This window comes from Colossoma macropomum, unplaced genomic scaffold, assembly GCF_904425465.1.
Source record: "Colossoma macropomum unplaced genomic scaffold, Colossoma_macropomum, whole genome shotgun sequence".
NCBI lineage: Eukaryota > Metazoa > Chordata > Actinopteri > Characiformes > Serrasalmidae > Colossoma > Colossoma macropomum.
Window position 1 is genome coordinate 28,703,748 of NW_023494799.1, and position 18,722 is coordinate 28,722,469.

Below are 18,722 nucleotides of genomic sequence, written 5' to 3' on the forward strand. Positions count from 1 at the left end.
AGATTAATAGCACCTTTATTGGACTTGAAAGCCACTCCAGCTGTAATTTTTCAAGGGGGAACCACTTTTCTCAGGGCTGTGGTTAAAGATGTTTCCCCTCTATTCTCAGTGTAAAGGTGATACAGGTTGACTAACAGTTACTAAGTGAAATGATCATGCACAGTTATAATTTATCAGCATCATTATTGGACTTGAAATCCACTCCAGTTGTATCTCTCTAAGGGGAAACCACCTTAAAGGCTGCCAGGAAAACCTGTTCCCTGCTGTGTTCTCATTAATAAATCATCAAAGTTACTGTGTTTAAAGGTAGAACAGATGCTCACTATCACTATTGTTATATTTTAATTCAATTTTAGTTGTGCTATATTGTAATTATTGGGGGAAACCTTTTTCCATCACTACCAGGTAGCTCTGTTCCCTCTGTGTTCTAACATAAACCAACTGCATTGATGATAACTATAAAGAAAACATAGATTACTACCATAACAGTAAGATGTAAATGTACTCCAGCGTCGATAGACAATAGCAGGGGTGTCCAAAGTCCGACCCCAGGGCCAGATGCTACCCACGGACAGTTTTAATTGGACCTTGGCTTCTGTTTTAGTTGGCCAGTGTTGCAAGTGGCCCGCCAGCCAGTACGTTGCAGTTCTTCCTTGCACCTGATGGTGGCAGCAGTACCGTAAAATTACAGAGTAAATCACAGCACCAACCTCTAATCAGAGCAAATTCAGCACTTCAGTAAATATTAACTGTTTGTGGCTGAACAATAACGGCTATTTATGTTGTTTATTCTGCTCTTCTTGTATATTAAGTGGATTTCTGAATGATGTAGCTGCATGTAAAGAACATTAACAAAACCAAAAAATGTATTTTTTTTTAGTTTGTCTCACAAATTATATTTTTGAATAAGCAAACACTTGAATAGGAATATAATTAATACATTTAACATGTTTTATTGTTACTTTTGAACAATTTAATTATTTGTTATGAGCGCTTACTGATCCAAATTCCTCTGAAAGAGCAATCAAACAATAATCTTTACAATAAACAATAAACAACAATAAAAAATAAACAGTGACAGGAGACAGGGCACAAAAAGCTCTGATTCTATGCACTGATATTTTGAATATTTCAGTCCTCAGGTGTTCTGACACGTATAATCTGGCCCTCTTTGAAAGTGTGGACACCACTGTACTATAGTGAAACCGATTTCCTAGGTGCACTTAGAAGTAGTTTAAAAGAATAGCTCATACTAATTACTGTGCCTGTAATGAGGTTTATTTATATCAGCAACAAAATTTTCAAATGTTTCACATCTATTTACACAACTTAGCGAGACTGACGAGGCTGTGGGACATACACAATAAACCTTAAAAATCACTGAACAACAGAATGTCTCTTCATGTACAGTAAGTAAATTAGAATTTATGCGTTAAATCTGGTTACAAGGAGTAGCTAACTAGCTAGCTGAAAACGGAGCGAAAGCTAACTAGCATTAACAAGTTTACCTGCCTACTATTTGATCATTAAAACCTGTGCTAACAACACATGTTATACTTAAAAACGTGTGTTTAATTCCAAACTATTTTACAAACAAACTGAAACCCGAGAAATAGAACGAAATAACGGTACAAACACGGACGAATTAAGCCTGTCTTGGCCCCGCAGCGCAGCGTCAGCTGAAGACGTCATGATTTGGACCTGCGCACTGAGGGGAAACGGGGGGAACTGAATTCACCGTAACAACGGCCGCGCTGAACAAGATGGCTGAGCGTCGGCTAGCGAGAGGCTGAGAAGACAGCAAATTAATTCCATTTTTAGCCGGGGAAACAGCTGTTTATAGCCGAGAACTCTAAACTATCAGGAAAATAAACGCTCCGTCTTGTTATGCTTATACGTGCGTGTATGCAGGGCTTATTTCGTATATGAAGCGAAGGGGGTGTCCACCCAGCATCACCCTGTGATAAAGTCCTATTAATACAGTTATTTTTCCTCTTACGTGAAGAGACACGAAGACGAAGACACAGAGCTGGCAGTAGCTTTTATAACCGCAGAAAGAGATGTCACTGCTGTGTGTTGGAGGTAAGTGAGCATTATTAGAGGATGGAGATGTGAGGCTGTGTCTGAGCACCAGCTGCTGGTTGTCATTTCTGAGGCGAGCTCAGTTCAGACCCCCTGTGTATTGTCATTTCATGTATATGCGTTTTAAGACGTGTGGCAGCACCGTGTGAAGATGTGGACATTGACTGAAATAACAGAGACTATATAGCAGGTTTGCACCCTTCACTGATTAATACGCCTGATCAGGAATCTGTAGGGCTGAATTCACTAGAGATCCTCTTTAATTTTAACCGCAAATGTCGAGAGAACTGTGACACGAGACAGAACCAGAGGCTTTTCCTTTGGTTTATTGTCAGTTTTTCGTTATAGCCTGTAGTCTTTGTCAAAAATAGTAGTGGAGGATGCTATAGGTGATGAGGGAATATGGGCTCCTCCGTCTCTGTTTCAGCTGCTTTCGGAATTTAGGGGCGTGTTCCTGCGATGCTTCACATTTTTTACATATCAGATTGGGTTGAAAAGAACAGCAGACTCATTAATTAGAACCTTTTTATTATAGACCAATGTATATGTTGTTATTCCATAGTCTAAAATGCCCGTAAAAGGTACGAAACGATACACTGTGTAAAACATGATGGGAGCTTTTGGGTTCCATATACTAACAGTTCACTGTAAAGCTGTTTTATTCTGGAAATCAGAGTTTTTTTTTGTTAAAGTGCTCAATAGCTGTGTAACCAGATGTGAGTGCTTAGTCTATGAGGTCAGACTGTCACGACAGACACTTTGTCATTTGTCTTTACCACATTTGACTGGTTCACTTTGACATGCATTGACACTGACCCTAAGGCTGTCATTTGGTCTAGTGTTGGCTGCCAGTTTTAACATGTGGGTTAAAACTTCACGTGAGTTGCCCAAGTTAATGTGCCTTTCATAATTAGCAGTTGCCCTTGTACAAACAGATAACATCTTTCCTGGGTTGATGGTAAAAGCGCTGCTCAGAATTCCCTGAGTTACATTTGCATGCACACCCACATCTCCTCACGTCCATGGCATGTCTGCCACCAATCTGGAATGAAAAAGGCACAGCTTCCACTGCTTACGTCCAAGAACGACAGTGGGTGTGTGGGTGTGTGTCAAAGAGCTTGGATAGATTTTTGGCAGTTGCTTTAATAACCTGGGCAGATGCACGGTAAGACTTGAGTGGTCCATTGGATGGTTTGTATATTCATAGTCCCGTGCAGTGTAGTGTCTTATGTATTATGTACATACAGTGCAGTATACCAGATCTTACATTTTGTGCTTTATTTTTTGCCCTGAGGTCCACTTATGATGTTTGTGTGCGTTGTAAAAAAAAAAAACTGTTTAGAGAACTTAAAATGTCAAGACAACATGACACATTAATATTCTCAACTTTCTTTAGTAGTCATCCTTACTAAGGTTAATTTGTTTAAGGCTACATTAGTTACCACTGTAACATGATTAGACTGGAAGTCGTTCTGGATAAGAGTGTCTGCCGATTCTCATAATGTAGGTTAAGTTTTCCTGCTTTTTAAAAAATGTTATCATATTCTACTGGCAGCCTCACACTGGACAAAGAAACAAATCTAGGTTGTTTAAACAAATCAGTTAGTATGGATGACTTACAAAATCAGCTTTTGAGAAAATTCAAAAATTGTAATGCATCATGTAAAGTGATCTGAACCATTTTTACAGTGTGGTTTTATGTACCAAAAGCAGTCAAAATACATTTTTATGTGACCGTTTTCCCACCGCTGTTTATCGCTTAGGATTAAACATGCTATTTTTGTTATTTGCATTTGAGACTGATTATATGTAAATGACCTCTGTTATGATTGGCTGCCCTGTATCGTGCCTTATTCTGAAACCCTCTTTATAACTTCAGTGTGAATGGGTGGGGCTAAATTGCTGTATGCTGAATAAGCGGATATATGAAAATGCATGAGTTTGCAGTCAACAATGAACAATGAATTTAAAACAGGCTGTTTTTGCATCTTAGTTTCTATAAATTGTCACTGTTCAAAAAAACAAAACAAGTATCTCCAATTTTACTTTTTATGCTCAAATGCTCAAAAATGCTCAGAAAAGATTTCTTTATATTAACTTATATTGCCCCCTCATGTAGAGTTGCCATTTTGTAGATAAATGTTATTCTTTGGACAGTGCTGATATGCACTGTATAGAAAATGTTAATATACTGTATAAATAAACAATGGAAAATCATATGTTCCATTGTATGGGCCTTTTAATATGGATGAATGTGGATTTAATATTGTGAAGTATACTCAAATATGCTCGTTAGCCTACAGTGTATCATTAATGTTTGCTTAGGAATAATTTTTTCAAACACTCTTATTATCATCTACTCAACTGCTCAGCAGAACTTACAATGATAGTCAGTTAGTGCCTATCTGAAAGCCTCATGTTTAGATGTAATTGAGTAGAATTAATTATTTTATATTCTTTTATAGATTGCTGCTCATAAAATGCTCAAAAATGGTAACTGGGACTGAAAAATCTTTTTCACAACAAGACCATAGTCCTTTCACAAGCCTCAAGATTAGCTACGGCATGTAATGCTGCAGCCTAAGAAATTATATCCATGTAATTACATCTTGTCTATAGAGTCAGGACTATCATAGGCCATTTTCACATCGTCAGGGATTTTCATCCCTTCTAAGACAGAGACAGTGTTCACACTTTAGGCGGCAGCCTTGGGCCCAGGCATTCTAATCTGTCATTCCTGTTGTCTTTTTCATGTGCATTTCATCCTATGTGAATAGAAACATCCTTCAGATGGGCTGATATAAGGATAGTTTCCAGTAGTATGTATGAACAGTCCGTATATATATAACAGTCTGTCCTTCACCAGCTGTTCAAGCAAAGTGCTGTAGGAGATGAACCATGTTATACAGTAATATATAGAAGCTAATATATGTATTACAATAATTATATAATATATACAGATATTAGCCTCTGTATACAAGTGTGGTTGGCTCTCCTGCAAGGCAAGATGAGTTGAGAAACTGAGAAAGTGTTTTTTTTTTTCTTTAAATTTCATGGCTCAGGATGGGGAGATAGAAGCCAGTGGCTATATTACAAAAAATGACATTTGATTATAATTGATATTATTCCAGTCATAATTAGCTTGTGTTTTTTTTTTTTATCGCATCCCTGGAGGGGCTCTATGTTAAACCTTGTACAGTCAATCCGGGCTTTATGCTGAAGGTGGGTTTTTAATGGGAGCTCCCTCTGCCCCCTCCCCATCTCTGAAGTGCACACGTTATTTTTAGCGGCGGCGCCCACAGATTAACTGGAGCGCGAGCGGAAGAGATGGAGAGGGAGAGCACGTGCACGGAAGCCACGTGGTGGTGGTGGGGGGAGCTGGAGGAGGAGGTGGAGGATCGGGAGACGGTCATGATGACTATTCTTTAACTGACTCTCAAAATCTAAAGAGTTTAATTTAAGATTATGGTGTCTAATATTTAATCATTGGTTATATGTTGTGTCTAATGCCAGAGGTGGGTAGAGGAGCCTAAGCATATCCTCAAGCCAAAATGGTGTTACTTCAGTGAAATAATGAAGGTTGAGGCATAGTAACTGGAGTTTCTGTTGCTCTAATTTTGGGACACATGTAGTCTAAAAGAAAATTCTAAATCTCAAAAGGTGCTGACAGAACAGATTGAACTTAAACCAAAAAATAACTAAAATGTAACTGGGTAAAGAGTAGACTTCTTCCTTGTGAATATATTTGAGAACAAATAAAAGTATCATTGGAAAATTGAAGACCTCCAGAAAAGTACAAATGCATCAAAATGGTATGTCCAGTAATGTAGGTGGAACTAGTTACCACCCACCTCTGTCTAATACCGTGAAATACATGGATTGTTGTAAACTGTGGTAGATGAGATGAGCCAACAACATAGATACCTGAAGTATCAGGAGTCAGGAATGCATAGCTTGCAAACTACCTTGCCAGTTCTCATAAATATGAGGTAGTCCTTAGGTAAACCTGTATAGCCTGCTTTGCAAACATTAAAGCAAGTGATGTTAAAGCAACCTGAGAGATTAAAAAGAGACAGCTCAGCCTTTTTTGCTGTGGATTCTAAAGTGATGGGTGGGTGTAGGGGATTAAAAGTGAGCTTTGAATTTTAATGCCGCTTTCACACTGAAGCTTGCCATCCACGTTGCATGGGTTACATGAATTATGAATGGCCCCAGTGACGTCAGGGTGGCTTAAAAAAAGTCGCTTTCTCTGAGATCCACAAAGCACAAGTGACAGCAGTTTTTCTGTCTCCTTCTGTGAGCACCTTCAGTCTAGACCTCTTTCAATTCTTTATAAAGCCTCTTGCATGCACCATTTCTCTAAACGGAACCGATTGACTGGAAGAAAGATAAAAGTAGAGTGCCTCAAATAGTTCTCTATATACTTATGCTACATGGACAAAAGTATTGGGACACCTACACGTTACACCTACAGGAGCTTTTATGACATCCCATTCTAAATCCATAGGCATTAATATGGAGTTGGTCCCCCTTTGCAGTTATAACAACTTTCACTCTTCTAGGAAGCTTTCTACAAGATTTTGGAGTATGTCTGTGGGAATTTTTGCCCATTCATTCAGAAGAACATTTGTGAGGTCAGACACTGATGTTGGACGAGAGGGCCTGGCTCGTAGTCTCCATCCCAAAGGTGTTCGATGGGGTTGAGGTCAGGGCTCTGTGCAGGCCAGTCAAGTTCTTCCACTCGTCCGTCAGACTGCCAGATAGAGAAGCATGATTTGTCACTCCACAAAATACATTTCCACTGCTCCAGAGTCCAGTGGCGGTGTGCTTTACACCACTCCATCCAACGCTTGCTGTTGTGCTTGCATGCAGCTGCTCGGCTATGGAAACCCATGCCATGAAGCTTCCGGCACACAGTTTTTGTGCTGATGTTAATGCCAGAGGAGGTTTGAACTCTGCAGTTATTGAGTCAGCAGAGCATTGGCGACTTTTATACTATGCGTCTCAGCACTCAGTGACTCGGTAGAGTAGCCAGAACCCATAGTCAAGTAAAAGTACTGTTAATTTTGTGAAATAATAACTAGAGTAGAGTAAAGTAGAAGTACCTTTCCAAAAAACATAAGTAGGAGTACAAAAGCAGTAGATTAAACAAAACTATTTATCTTAAAACTAAAATCTAAAATACATCATAAACCTCAAAGTCAGAGGTGTGTCCAATTGCAAATCAGTGCAGATGCTGTTACTGATGTAACATAATGAAATTAAATGCAGAAACAGAATTAGTAACTAAATGCGAATCATTAGTATAGAACTAAATAAACAGTAGATTACCTTCCATATACCTATATACACTTAAGTGAAAGAAAAAGTATGATTAATGAAAATACTCTAAGAAGTACATTTCCACTAGAATTCATTGACAGGGGCATTCCGGCCTAAAGCTAGAGATTAATGTGTTGCTTGTCGTGTTACATAGTATGAGCATCGTATCCCTTAGTCTCATTGTTCTGATATTTGAGTGATCCATTTTCTCCGTTGTAATGATGACGACGACAGTTACTACATGAATGGGACTGCAATAAGATAATTTACCTTTCTAGCAGTATTGTTAGCTGCCTTCGTTCTGCATTAAAAAAATCTCAACAGCCTGCCCCAAGAATCTACCCCAAAGTGGTTGTAGTTTTTCAAAAGCTCCTCCCACCTTCAAGATACATCATCAGAAAGGGGGTTTTCTAGTCTTTAAAGGAAAAACTTACTGTAGAGACCACAACTTCTGTAAGTTTTTTCATTTTCATTTTGGACAGTGTTTCCTTAAGCACACGTAACATAGTAAATGTAACCCGCTACTATCCACCTCTGGATGCAGCAGTGTTTTTATGATAATAATGATGCTAAGTTTATGTGTGTTGATCTATACATATTAATTGAATTAATTGCTTATCCTGCATCTTTTGAACTCTCCCATCTCTTTCTATGTTACAGTGAAGAAAGCCAAGCTAGATGGACCACAAGGTTGGTCACAAAGCTAAGTTCACCATCACTTTCTTCCTGTTTAAATTCAGCATTTGTCTACCTCTTCAGAAGTGCACCTAGTAGCTTGAACTCATTATCTGTGTCTGTTACAGAGAAATTCAACACCTATGTGACACTTAAGGTGCAGAATGTGAAGAGCACCACCATTGCTGTGCGAGGCAGTCAGCCATGTTGGGAACAGGACTTCATGTTGTGAGTAGCATTCTTGTCCCTCTCTGTCTCAGAAGCATGACAGATCTAACTGAAATAAAGGTTGAACTGTTTTGCATAGGAATCAAACCTAGAAGTGATGTCAGCAGGAGCAATTTTATCTACTTCCATAGATGTTAAATAATAGCCCTAGTGTTCATTTTCCTTTCTTACTAAACTTCTGCTTTCATGACTTCTGCAAAGCCAAATTCAGCTATAACTGTGATCAGAGGGCATTGATGTTGTTTTCTCAGGCAACAGTTGAAACTCCCTGGGTAGCGACAGATGCACAATTCTCTAACGGCTTTGGTCCCGAATGCATAGATGTTGCCTGGCACTGGCTGCAACGATTCTTAGGATTTTGAGGGCACTGCATTTAAAAGTGTTGCTTGGACACTTGTAAACCAAGTCCAGTTAACATAGACTGGAAATGACTGAAGAGGTTTTTTTTTGTTCCACTTTTTTTTTCACTGAATGTGTATTTTTTTTAACCAGGGGAGTCAATGAGCAACTTTACCCCAGTTAGTGCAAAAGCACTGCTTTGCTTTTAATCTGTCTAATCTATCTAACTAATTCTCTAATTATCTAATTATCTCTTTAAACCAACTCATTTAACTGGTCCTTTTCTGCATTCTGTCTCTCTGTCTGGCATCTACTGTTGCACCATCACCCACCATTCTCTAAGATTGGTCTCCAGCACAGAAGGCTTGGTTTTGATATCAAAGCTGAGGCTATTATTGAGATTAGATGCAGCAAAAAGACCACTGTCCTGTAGAGAGGAACATTGTGTTAAATGGCGTTGCTCAAATTACAGATGACCAAACCCTGACTTGACTATTTTTAGTTTTCCTTTGCTAAAACAACAACTGACATATAAAGGGGCTGATATTTGTGACATATTAGATCTCAAGACTGTATAATAATGTTTTGGAGTAAATAAAATGCCATTTGAACAGGGAGGTCATGGTCATGTCGCTTACACTGAGCTGTTGTGGCAAATCCTGACATTTACAGAGTCATGCAGTATGTCTTCCTGGTGGACATGTTACAGGTCTCTCTCTGTTTGTTTCCTCCTCTCTCTGTTTCCTGTTCTCCCTCCAGTGAGATTAACAGGCTGGATCTGGGACTGACGGTGGAGGTTTGGAACAAAGGCCTGATCTGGGACACCATGGTGGGCACCCTGTGGATCCCTTTGCGCAACATTCGCCAGTCCAATGAGGTATGGCACAGATGGCCTGCTTGCCCCCAACAGCCTGTAGCACTGTTCAGTCTTGTAGACATATACATGCAGATTCTGGCCAGCTGGCATTTAATACTTTTTGGTCTCTCCCATCTTAAATGACCCCCAGATATTTTTGCAGACCAAAAAGGACATTTTTGCCATAGGTCAGTGGTTCCCAACCCTGTTGCTATAGTACATCTCTCTTGCACATTTTAGTGTTTTCCTTGCTTCAAGACACCCACTTCAGATCAGGATCAGATCAGGGCTTGTTAGTTAGCTGATAAGTTGAATCCAGGGTTTGTTGACCACCATTCCCCATCCACACTTTGCTTAAGCTCATTGACTATAGTGTGGGGAATCTTTGATAGATATTGACGATGGACAGTTTAATTGAAACGTCAGTAAATGCACTGTGACTTGAAGTGTCTCATAATTTGTGTTTTTCTGTATATAAATTATATATATGTGGCACCAGGTCTGCCTGCTTGAGCCGGAGGCTGAATCGAGATCACTGCGGCCATTTATATACATAAAATATGCATTTATATACATAAAAAATAAATTAAGAGACACTTCAATTCACAGTGCATTTACTGACCTCTAGTTTAAGAAGGCATCTCTGTGGCATCACCGTATTATTTGTCATGCTGAAATGGGTTACTAGAGGAAGGTGCCACAAATCTTAACTGAGAACGCCTCAGTCTGTAGATGGCAGTATTTATGTTTACCTTTCTGCATGCCTTTTTTTGGAAAGCAGATCTCACTTGCCTGCTACTACAATACAGTCGTCAATCGGAAATGGCTAGAGACGCGATCAGACAATGCTATATTGCACATAAGCCTAATTAACACTAAACCATGCCAGTGACCACACATAGTAGTACTGCTTTTTTATTTCTGTTTTTAGGAAGGACCAGGGCAATGGCTGACCTTAGACTCTCAGGTCATCATGGCTGAAAATGAGATTTGTGGCACAAAAGACCCGACCTTTCACCGTGTGCTTCTGGACACCCGCTTTGAGCTACCTTTAGGTGAAGTCACTGTACACTTTTGTCTCTTGTATTGGGTGTGCCAAAGAACAGCTTTATGTAACCAAAAAACTCAATGATTTTAGACATTCCAGAGGAGGAGGCTCGCTACTGGGCCAAGAAACTGGAGCAGCTAAATGCCATGAGGGACCAAGATGTGAGTTTTTTCTTTTCAGCCTTTTGAGTTTCCACTCCAGCACTGAGCCAGAAGGGCAGAGCAGCTTTTAATTGAACAAGTCTGTCACTCAGACACCCTGAGCGAACAGTGGCTTTATTACTTTTCTCCTCGTCCCACTGGTCCTTTCAAATGCTGTTCCAGTGACATAAAGAATATTAAAAATTATCTTGTCAGCACTTCAGTTGTTAGAGTCTAATATCTAATATGTATTGTTTATTGACGTAACAGTATTCCTACCAGGAGGAGCATGAGAGACCACTTCCAGTGCCATCAACACAGTGCTGTGAGTATACACTCAAATTCACAGACTCTCATTACACAAGATAATAACCAAGCCTCCCAACAGGTCAGAGGTACTAAATATCATTACAAGAAGTATCAGCTATCATAGAGGCTATATCATAAGCATTTCAGTATACATTGAACATGTCATGAGCATATGGTTCCCCAAGAGTCCAGTACAGACATTATACACTAATATTTCAAGTATGTGCAGCTGAGCATAAGCGAGGCTACATTGGACTGATTTCTGAGGCTAGACAGATTTTGAGTGATAGCTCTGATTAGGATTCGATGCTAACATACTACCCAGATCACAGCTAGCCTGCAGCAGGAAGGTCACTCTCCACCTTGGCTAATGTCCAGTTTGCACCCATGTCACGTCTGGCATAGATTCACTGCCTAGATTTATGAATCACCTGCTCATTCATGGTCACAGAGAGGCTGCGTTGTTTTTATAGTTGACTTAGTCTAAAGCTGATTTCCTCATTTCCCTTCTAGGTAACTGGAGCCTATGGGGGGACCAGCAAAGTAAGCAACTTTTTGTTGATTTTTATGAGTGTGCAAGTACAAAAAGTGGGTTTTATGTTTGTGTCTGTGTTTTTCCATTGTACTTACATAACAGAACATGCTAATTTCTAATAACACTAGCATCCCAATTATATTGCACAGAAAACACACCATAGGAGACAGCAAAGTTAAAACAGTATGTCACATTCATATCCAAACAGCTCTTGTTCTTGTACAATATTGTGTATTATTAAAGTAAACAATTCCAAAGAAGTTGGAACAGTGTGTGAAATGCTGCTAGAAACAGAAAGCAGTGATTAGTAAATTCTGTTTAAGCTGCCTTATTTGGTACAAAAATAAGTTATTTGTATTGTTTAATCTTATGAACTTTCTTGTTTGTTTTTGGACATTTACAATTATTATTATTTTATTTTTTTTATTTATGTATTTTTTTTTGTTGTCTGTGACACATTCTAAAAAAGTGGGGACAGGAGCATGTTTACCCCTACATCACAACAGCGTTCCTTTAACAACATTTAATAATCATTTGGGGACTGAAGACTAAGCAGTTTTGCAGAAATTTTTGTCAGTCAGTCTCCTGTTATAAAAGTCTTCAGTGGCAGAACCACACAGGGCCTTTGTTGTTGTATTTTGCACCACACATTTTCATTGAAACTGTGTGAAGTACAAGCATGCCAGTCTAGCACCCACACTCTCTTGCTCTTGTAACAATCTCGATACGACTTCATGTTGAAATAAACATGGACGATGTCTAGAAGACAACATATGTTGCTTCAAAATATCTTTCAACATTAATGATGTTTTCACAGATGTGCAATTTACCCATGTCATGAGCACTAATACACCTCCATACCATGACACACCCTGGTATTCTCTGTGGAAGCATATCAGTATCAAAATTAAAATAAAGATCATTTGTTAATCCACTTTGACGTGTATTTAAATGAAAACAGTGCAAATAAAAGATATTTAATGTTTTGGCTTATCAACTGAAAGTAAATCAGTATCAAAATAAAAATGAAAATGTAACATGCAAAATAGCAATGTAATCCTAAGTTTGAATTTCAGTTTTCCACTCATACATGCAGGCTTGGGCTCAGAATAAAGTTTAAAATTCAATAATTCTGTTTACATTTGCCAGTTGGTGCACTAGTGTTAACATTTCATTTACACAGAGATTTAGATCCTTTATGAATACCTTAGGTTTAATGTATTTCCAGAACTGCATATTCATGCTTTATGTGATTATGCAGTAATGGCGTCAAAATGATGATTAAAATGTAAATTAACTTCTATGCATATGCACCCTCTAATTTGCATTATGAAAGTGAACACCAAGCTAGAAAGATGTTAGAATTCAAAAGTAAATGGGAAAGAGTGCCTCTGCTCTTTGCAATTACCTATTCTCACCTACTGCGCTAATTCCGTGTCAAAATGCCTTTGAAAAAGCATTCGACCAGAATGAATTTTCATTTTCATGGTCTTCCCAACCTGTCAGTCATCCTGTTAGGGTGGAGCCAACAGCACACACAACAGAAAAGGATTTATCTGGACCATGGTGGCCAATCTTACATTAGAAGATGGAGTGAAACAAAGCAATATATCCACTTGTGATAGTTACTATGTCTTTATGCACGATCCCCCAAAAATCTTTCATCGAACCTGTTGTAGATTTTTCTGATTTAATAAGTGGCCATGGGTCGAAATTGTTGTCTGTGTCAGCCAACCATAGGCTACAGATAGAGAGTAATCCAGCATCTTCTTCTAATGTACACAGTGAGATTTGGATATATAGCTGTGTTCCACTATCTGTTACCGAAAAATGTACTCATGAAATGGTTTAGTTGTAACTAGTACTGGCACACATAGACATGTGTGAATCACATACCCGCCTTTTCAGTGAGTTGACAACAGCTGCTGTACTGTGTCAGTACTGTATCATATTTCAGCTGAATTCAGCTAGGGAGTCTATAATGTCCTGCTTTTTAAATGAATGTTACAAAAATCGCTTGATATGTGTGGGCGTCAGTGAGCTGGGTCATTTAGCCAGCTGGTAAAATCAGCAGATGGGGGCTTTGTTTGGGAATGTAGCATTAGCTAGCATTAACAATGGCTTTTAGTTTGCTTAATTCTGCAGCCTTCCACAATTTGTTTAGTGTATTAGCAGGTGAGGTGATGACAGGTCAGTATATCCACATCTGATGCTCACTTTGTAGAAGATATCCCTGCATGGCATCAGCTGGAAACTCTATGTCCAGCCTCACTTTCAGCCACCGTTGTCAAACCTATTTTCAAAGACGCAAGGCGTAGAGTAGTAATTTCACATTTACCTTTGAATTTTGACATCTTTCTAGCTTGGTGTTCACTTTGATAATGCAATTTTAGAAACATTGTTAGAGATTAAATTACATTTTAATTATCATTTTGACACCATTATTGCATAATGATGTAAGGCATGAATATGCAGTTCTGGTAATACATTTAACTTTAAATAAAGCTTCTCTAAAAGCATCTAATTCTTTCTTTAAATTAATTTCAACACTGTTGCTCCAAATGGCACATGTAAATGGAATTATTGAATTAGAATTTTCATTTTGAGCCCAAATTTGCACGTATGAATGGAAAATTTAATTTCAAACTTTCATCGATTTCATTGCCATTTTGCATGTTATGTTTTAATTTTAACTTTGATACTGATACACTTCCATAATTGATAAGGCAAAACATTAAATATCTTTTCTAAATACATGTCAAAGTGGATTAACAAATCACTGTTTTTATTTGCATTTCACATGCTGTGTCAACTTTTTTGGAATTGAGCACTTCCATGTCCACTGTAAGTGCTTGACAATTACATTTTACAATTACATCTGTCTGTGCTTCCAGATGATGATCCAGACAGCGCAGTAGATGACAGAGACAGCGATTACCGCAGTGAGACGAGCAACAGCATCCCTCCTCCCTACTACACCACGTCTCAGCCCAACGCCTCCATGCACCAGTACCCCATCCGACACATGCACCACAGTTCCCGCTATGACGACATGCATGACTATGACTACGATAATCAGAGAGCCATGAGGTAAGAAGCGCTAGGGTCTCTTAATGTGTTTGTAGCTTTGATTCCTTTTTTGAGTACTCTGCTCTGCAGCAGTGTAGATTGTTACTTCTTATGCTAGTGCAGCTGACTTCAGTGGATGTCTCATTGTGTGTAACTATGAATTCACTAAATCCTTGTCAACTTCCTCAGAGTATTCGTTGGTCCCTGTATACAAGTCCTTGGAAGAGCTGCCTTTGTATACACACCATGGGTGCTCACTGGCACCCTCCCATGACTCGAATACTGGAATCACCTATGAGCCAGTGCTCCTCCATAACCACTCGTTTTGCAACCCAATCCAAAACGTGCATCAGTCTTCTTTCCATTTTATCGTTCAAAGCCTATGTTCCCCAAACTGTTGCATTGCATGCTGGGATGCATTAGTACATAAAGACTCCATTCCCCCTTTGAAAGGCACACTCATTGAGAGGTTTTACAGCATTTTGTTAACTCCTGAATGGCTAAAGATTGTATTTATGCTATGAGACAGCTTTTGTAAAGAGTCTTTATGCAGCCTGGTGAACCAACCCCCACTGGCTACATTGGGCCTTATTGTGTTCACTATGGCTGTCCTTTCAAAGCTCGATGCAAAGAAGCCGTAACTTATGCTCCTCCTCTTCCTGCCTTGTCCCCTCCCCTTCCCTCCTCTCAGACGCTATGATAGTTTAGACTCCGCCACCAACGGCCGCAGTGATCTCGATTCGGCCTCCGGCTCAAGCAGGCGGACCAGCCGCCAGTACTCCTTAGACAGTAGGCACTCGCTCTCCGATAGGTGGGTCTCTGTAGCTCCTTCACCTCCACCCTCCTCTTCCTCCTCCTCCTGCTCCAGCCTGTGATTCCGTCCCGCTGTGATAATGTCGTGGAATTGGACGTGTCTGGTCCTGTGGTCCTCGCTGTGCTTGCATGCATGCGCACAAACCCTCTTCTCTTACATGCGTTCTCTACATTTATATTGATATTGATATATATATCTGTATCTCTTTTTCTCTACATATTCTATGCTGCACCGTGACTGCTGTGTCCTTAATGATGCTATTGTGATACATTTTGTGGTGCCTGGCCCTTGAATGTTTCCGGTTCTTTTTGCTCTCTGTTGTGCTGTGAAGTCTGAGTTTAGTGCCATGTTAGGTCGGTTCAGTGTTGTGAGTTACTTAAGGAGTATGGTGTGTGTTTTCTGCTGGTAGGCTGCTATTTGCTTGTCCTATGCCTGACAGAGTTAGTTTGCCACTCTATGATTCTGTGTGTCTAACTTCAGCTACAGTAATTACAGAGCTGTTAGAAAGCCCAAGCCCAGAGCTGGCAGCTGGCAAAGCTGCGTGGATGGATCGGGCCGTGGCAGAAGGGGGCACGTTTTACTGCATGATCTACTCTGGGTTCACTAGCATACTCTTTGTTCTGTGCTGGTAATTATGAGGGTATATGAAAGAAAAGAGCTGATAGACGTGTTTGGTGAGAAATAGACCCTGTGTCTCAATTCAAGCACTATGCATCATGTTCTCACACTCTACACTTTGTACTTAACTATCTAGTTTGTGGTTTTTTTACGGGTAGTATTGTCTCAAATCTAACATTAACTGTTTACACTAAATGAAAATGACAAATTTCGAAGTGACTTATGTCATTGAATCATTCCTCCAGGCAAACAGTAGGGAAGTGCAAGGACACTACAATACTCGGTTAACCATTCCAGGTGACAGTTTTTTAAACCTGAAATCATTAGTCAGGTATTTGTTACGTTGGCTAATCAGGGAGAAAATTTATAGGCAAACATTTGAGTGAAACACTGTTAACTTTGTAAGAGAGCTGTAAATTGCGACAGTTTTCCTCCTGTTTAAGATTAAGTACAACAAAACATAAGTGTGAGAATGCAGAGTTAGAGCAGCTGTAACTAGCATAGTAACTAGCAACTACTCCAGCTGGGGTAAGCTAGAACCAAAAACAATGGAAAAAAAGTATTTGTATCTGTTCTTAATGTTACCTCAGCAAATTAAGTAGAGCCATTATCTACTGCACCGGTTTGCTCTAGTGTTAGTGTTAGCTCTTAGGGGCAGCCTCAGTTACTCAAGCATAGTGACCAAAATATTTCTCTTGGGTATTTTAAAAATAATAATACATGTTTTAAAAGTACAGCTCTGTGAGCTCCTGAATTTGTTAGCCTTGTAGTGCCAGTGCAATATCATTATCATTAAAGCTTACAGATACTCAAGTAAAACACCAGTGTTTACCCTTAGAACCCAAGTTATTAGTAGTTTTTCTGTACTATATAAATGTAATACATTTACATATTTGTATTTGTAAGTAAAATAAAATAAATAAAATAAAATAAATCTTTTTTCTTCTATTTGTGTCATTTGTTGCACAACAGTACCTGCTCATCGAATTCCAATCATAAAAGGTCTCCCCTTGAACACAAATTTGGCAGCAAAAGTCTAAAATCCACATTTCAGGCAGAATTTCTCCATGTGTTTTAATGAGCTATGATTAAGAATGAACAAATTTAAGACAACTTTGGTTATTTAAAAGGGAAGACATTTAAGTACTCTGGGTTAAAACAGTAGATGAGCTTATACTAAGGCTAACAGTGTAACGTTAGAGTGACTCGGTGTCACCGAGTTGCAATTTTATTCTATTTATAAACATCTATTAATCGCTGACTAAAGAACTCAATAGGTTGCTAGGCTAAACATAGACATCACTATACTATTTTATACAACTATAGTAACATGCAATTTACTTTTGAACAGTGTAAACCTTTAACATTTACATTTTTTTGGTAGCATCAACTGTTTTTGTTACACCAGTGACAACTGAATTCTAAGGGTTATCAATGAAAATATAAACTCTTTGTGCTCCTACTTTGCGTTTGTGTCTCGGTCTATGAGTTTTAAGGATATTTTGAAAATTTCAGTCTGCAGTGGTCTCAGCCCGGTATTAATATACAGTGCATCACTATTGTATTTCCCAGAGAGAACACACTATAGAAGTACTCGATTTGAGACACAGCTACAGTGGAAATTGTGTGTGTGTGTGTGTGTGTATGTGTGTATGTGTGTGTGTGTGTGTGTGTGTGTGGGTGCGCGTGTGAGTATGTAAGAGTGAGACTGAAGGTGTCAAAAGATAAATAGTTGAGTTCAGGTTAACTCAATAGGTATAAATTGTTTGTGCAGTCTATGAGTGGGTGGTGTGTGAGCTACTCATATTTTCTTCTGTCAGCAAATCAGGTACATTCTCTGTTTGTGGCTCAGCGCCTGTTAAACTTTCCAGCTATTCTTCTTGTCTTTTAATCATTATTGAATCTGATGACCTATAATCTGTGAGGTTGAAATTAGTCTGTCTATGGAGGGTTTATTTTTTTTTTCTGACAAAATTAATTAAGTAAATGAATAAACAAATAAATATGTGGCATAATGGTGCAATAAATTAATAAATACAAAATTAGGACCGAGACATAACTACCAAACTGAATTAACGCAAACTAGCTAACTAATTAAAAGGTAATAAAGTGAGCTAAATGTTACATCACTTTCAGCTAACTAGGTAGCTAACTGTAGATTCAGTACACATACAGTTAACACCAACCCCGGGCATAATTTTTTTAATAACTTTGTTTTCTTGGCTTCTATTAAACTTCTCCAAAAAAATAAACAATTGATATGATATGAACCAAACCAATAAGCTGTGATATGAACAAGAAGCATCAGAAGCTAGGATATTTTGGTGCCAGTCACTCTGTCTGGGAATTATTCTGTTTGTTGGACAAACAGATAATACTGTGATTTTAAACTGGAGCAAAAAAGTCATCTTATAGGAGAAGCTGAGAGCCTTTTTTAGATCATAGTTCTCACTATGGATATCTTCAAGACATGCCCTCTTAAATGAACAAAAAAGTTTATGTCGACAACATTCGAGCACAACTGTTGTTTGAACAAAGGCATACATTCTAACTTAATTCTGGCTATTGTCAAAGTCCTCCTTATATGAAAATCTGTCCACTCGGCAGCCACTTCGGTAACAAGGCAGTTATTACCAGTCATACAAGATCGGCTTGTATTTTTTTTTAGCGTGGAGAAACTCAAGGCC

The 18,722-nt window shown here is 38.8% G+C and overlaps 1 protein-coding gene across 1 annotated transcript in view; it reads left to right on the forward strand.

Annotated features, from left to right (window-relative positions):
* Positions 1–1,728: 1,728 nt before the first annotated feature.
* Positions 1,729–18,722, forward strand: part of unc13a (unc-13 homolog A (C. elegans)) — a 55,192-nt gene continuing 38,198 nt past the window's right edge. The window contains exons 1-9 of the mRNA XM_036586473.1: positions 1,729–2,082; positions 8,065–8,094; positions 8,208–8,307; positions 9,406–9,523; positions 10,434–10,557; positions 10,641–10,711; positions 10,961–11,015; positions 11,513–11,542; positions 14,429–14,624. Of these exons, the coding sequence (XP_036442366.1) occupies positions 2,061–2,082; positions 8,065–8,094; positions 8,208–8,307; positions 9,406–9,523; positions 10,434–10,557; positions 10,641–10,711; positions 10,961–11,015; positions 11,513–11,542; positions 14,429–14,624 (746 nt within the window). The 5' untranslated portion in view covers positions 1,729–2,060. The remainder of the gene's footprint in view (positions 2,083–8,064; positions 8,095–8,207; positions 8,308–9,405; positions 9,524–10,433; positions 10,558–10,640; positions 10,712–10,960; positions 11,016–11,512; positions 11,543–14,428; positions 14,625–18,722) is intronic.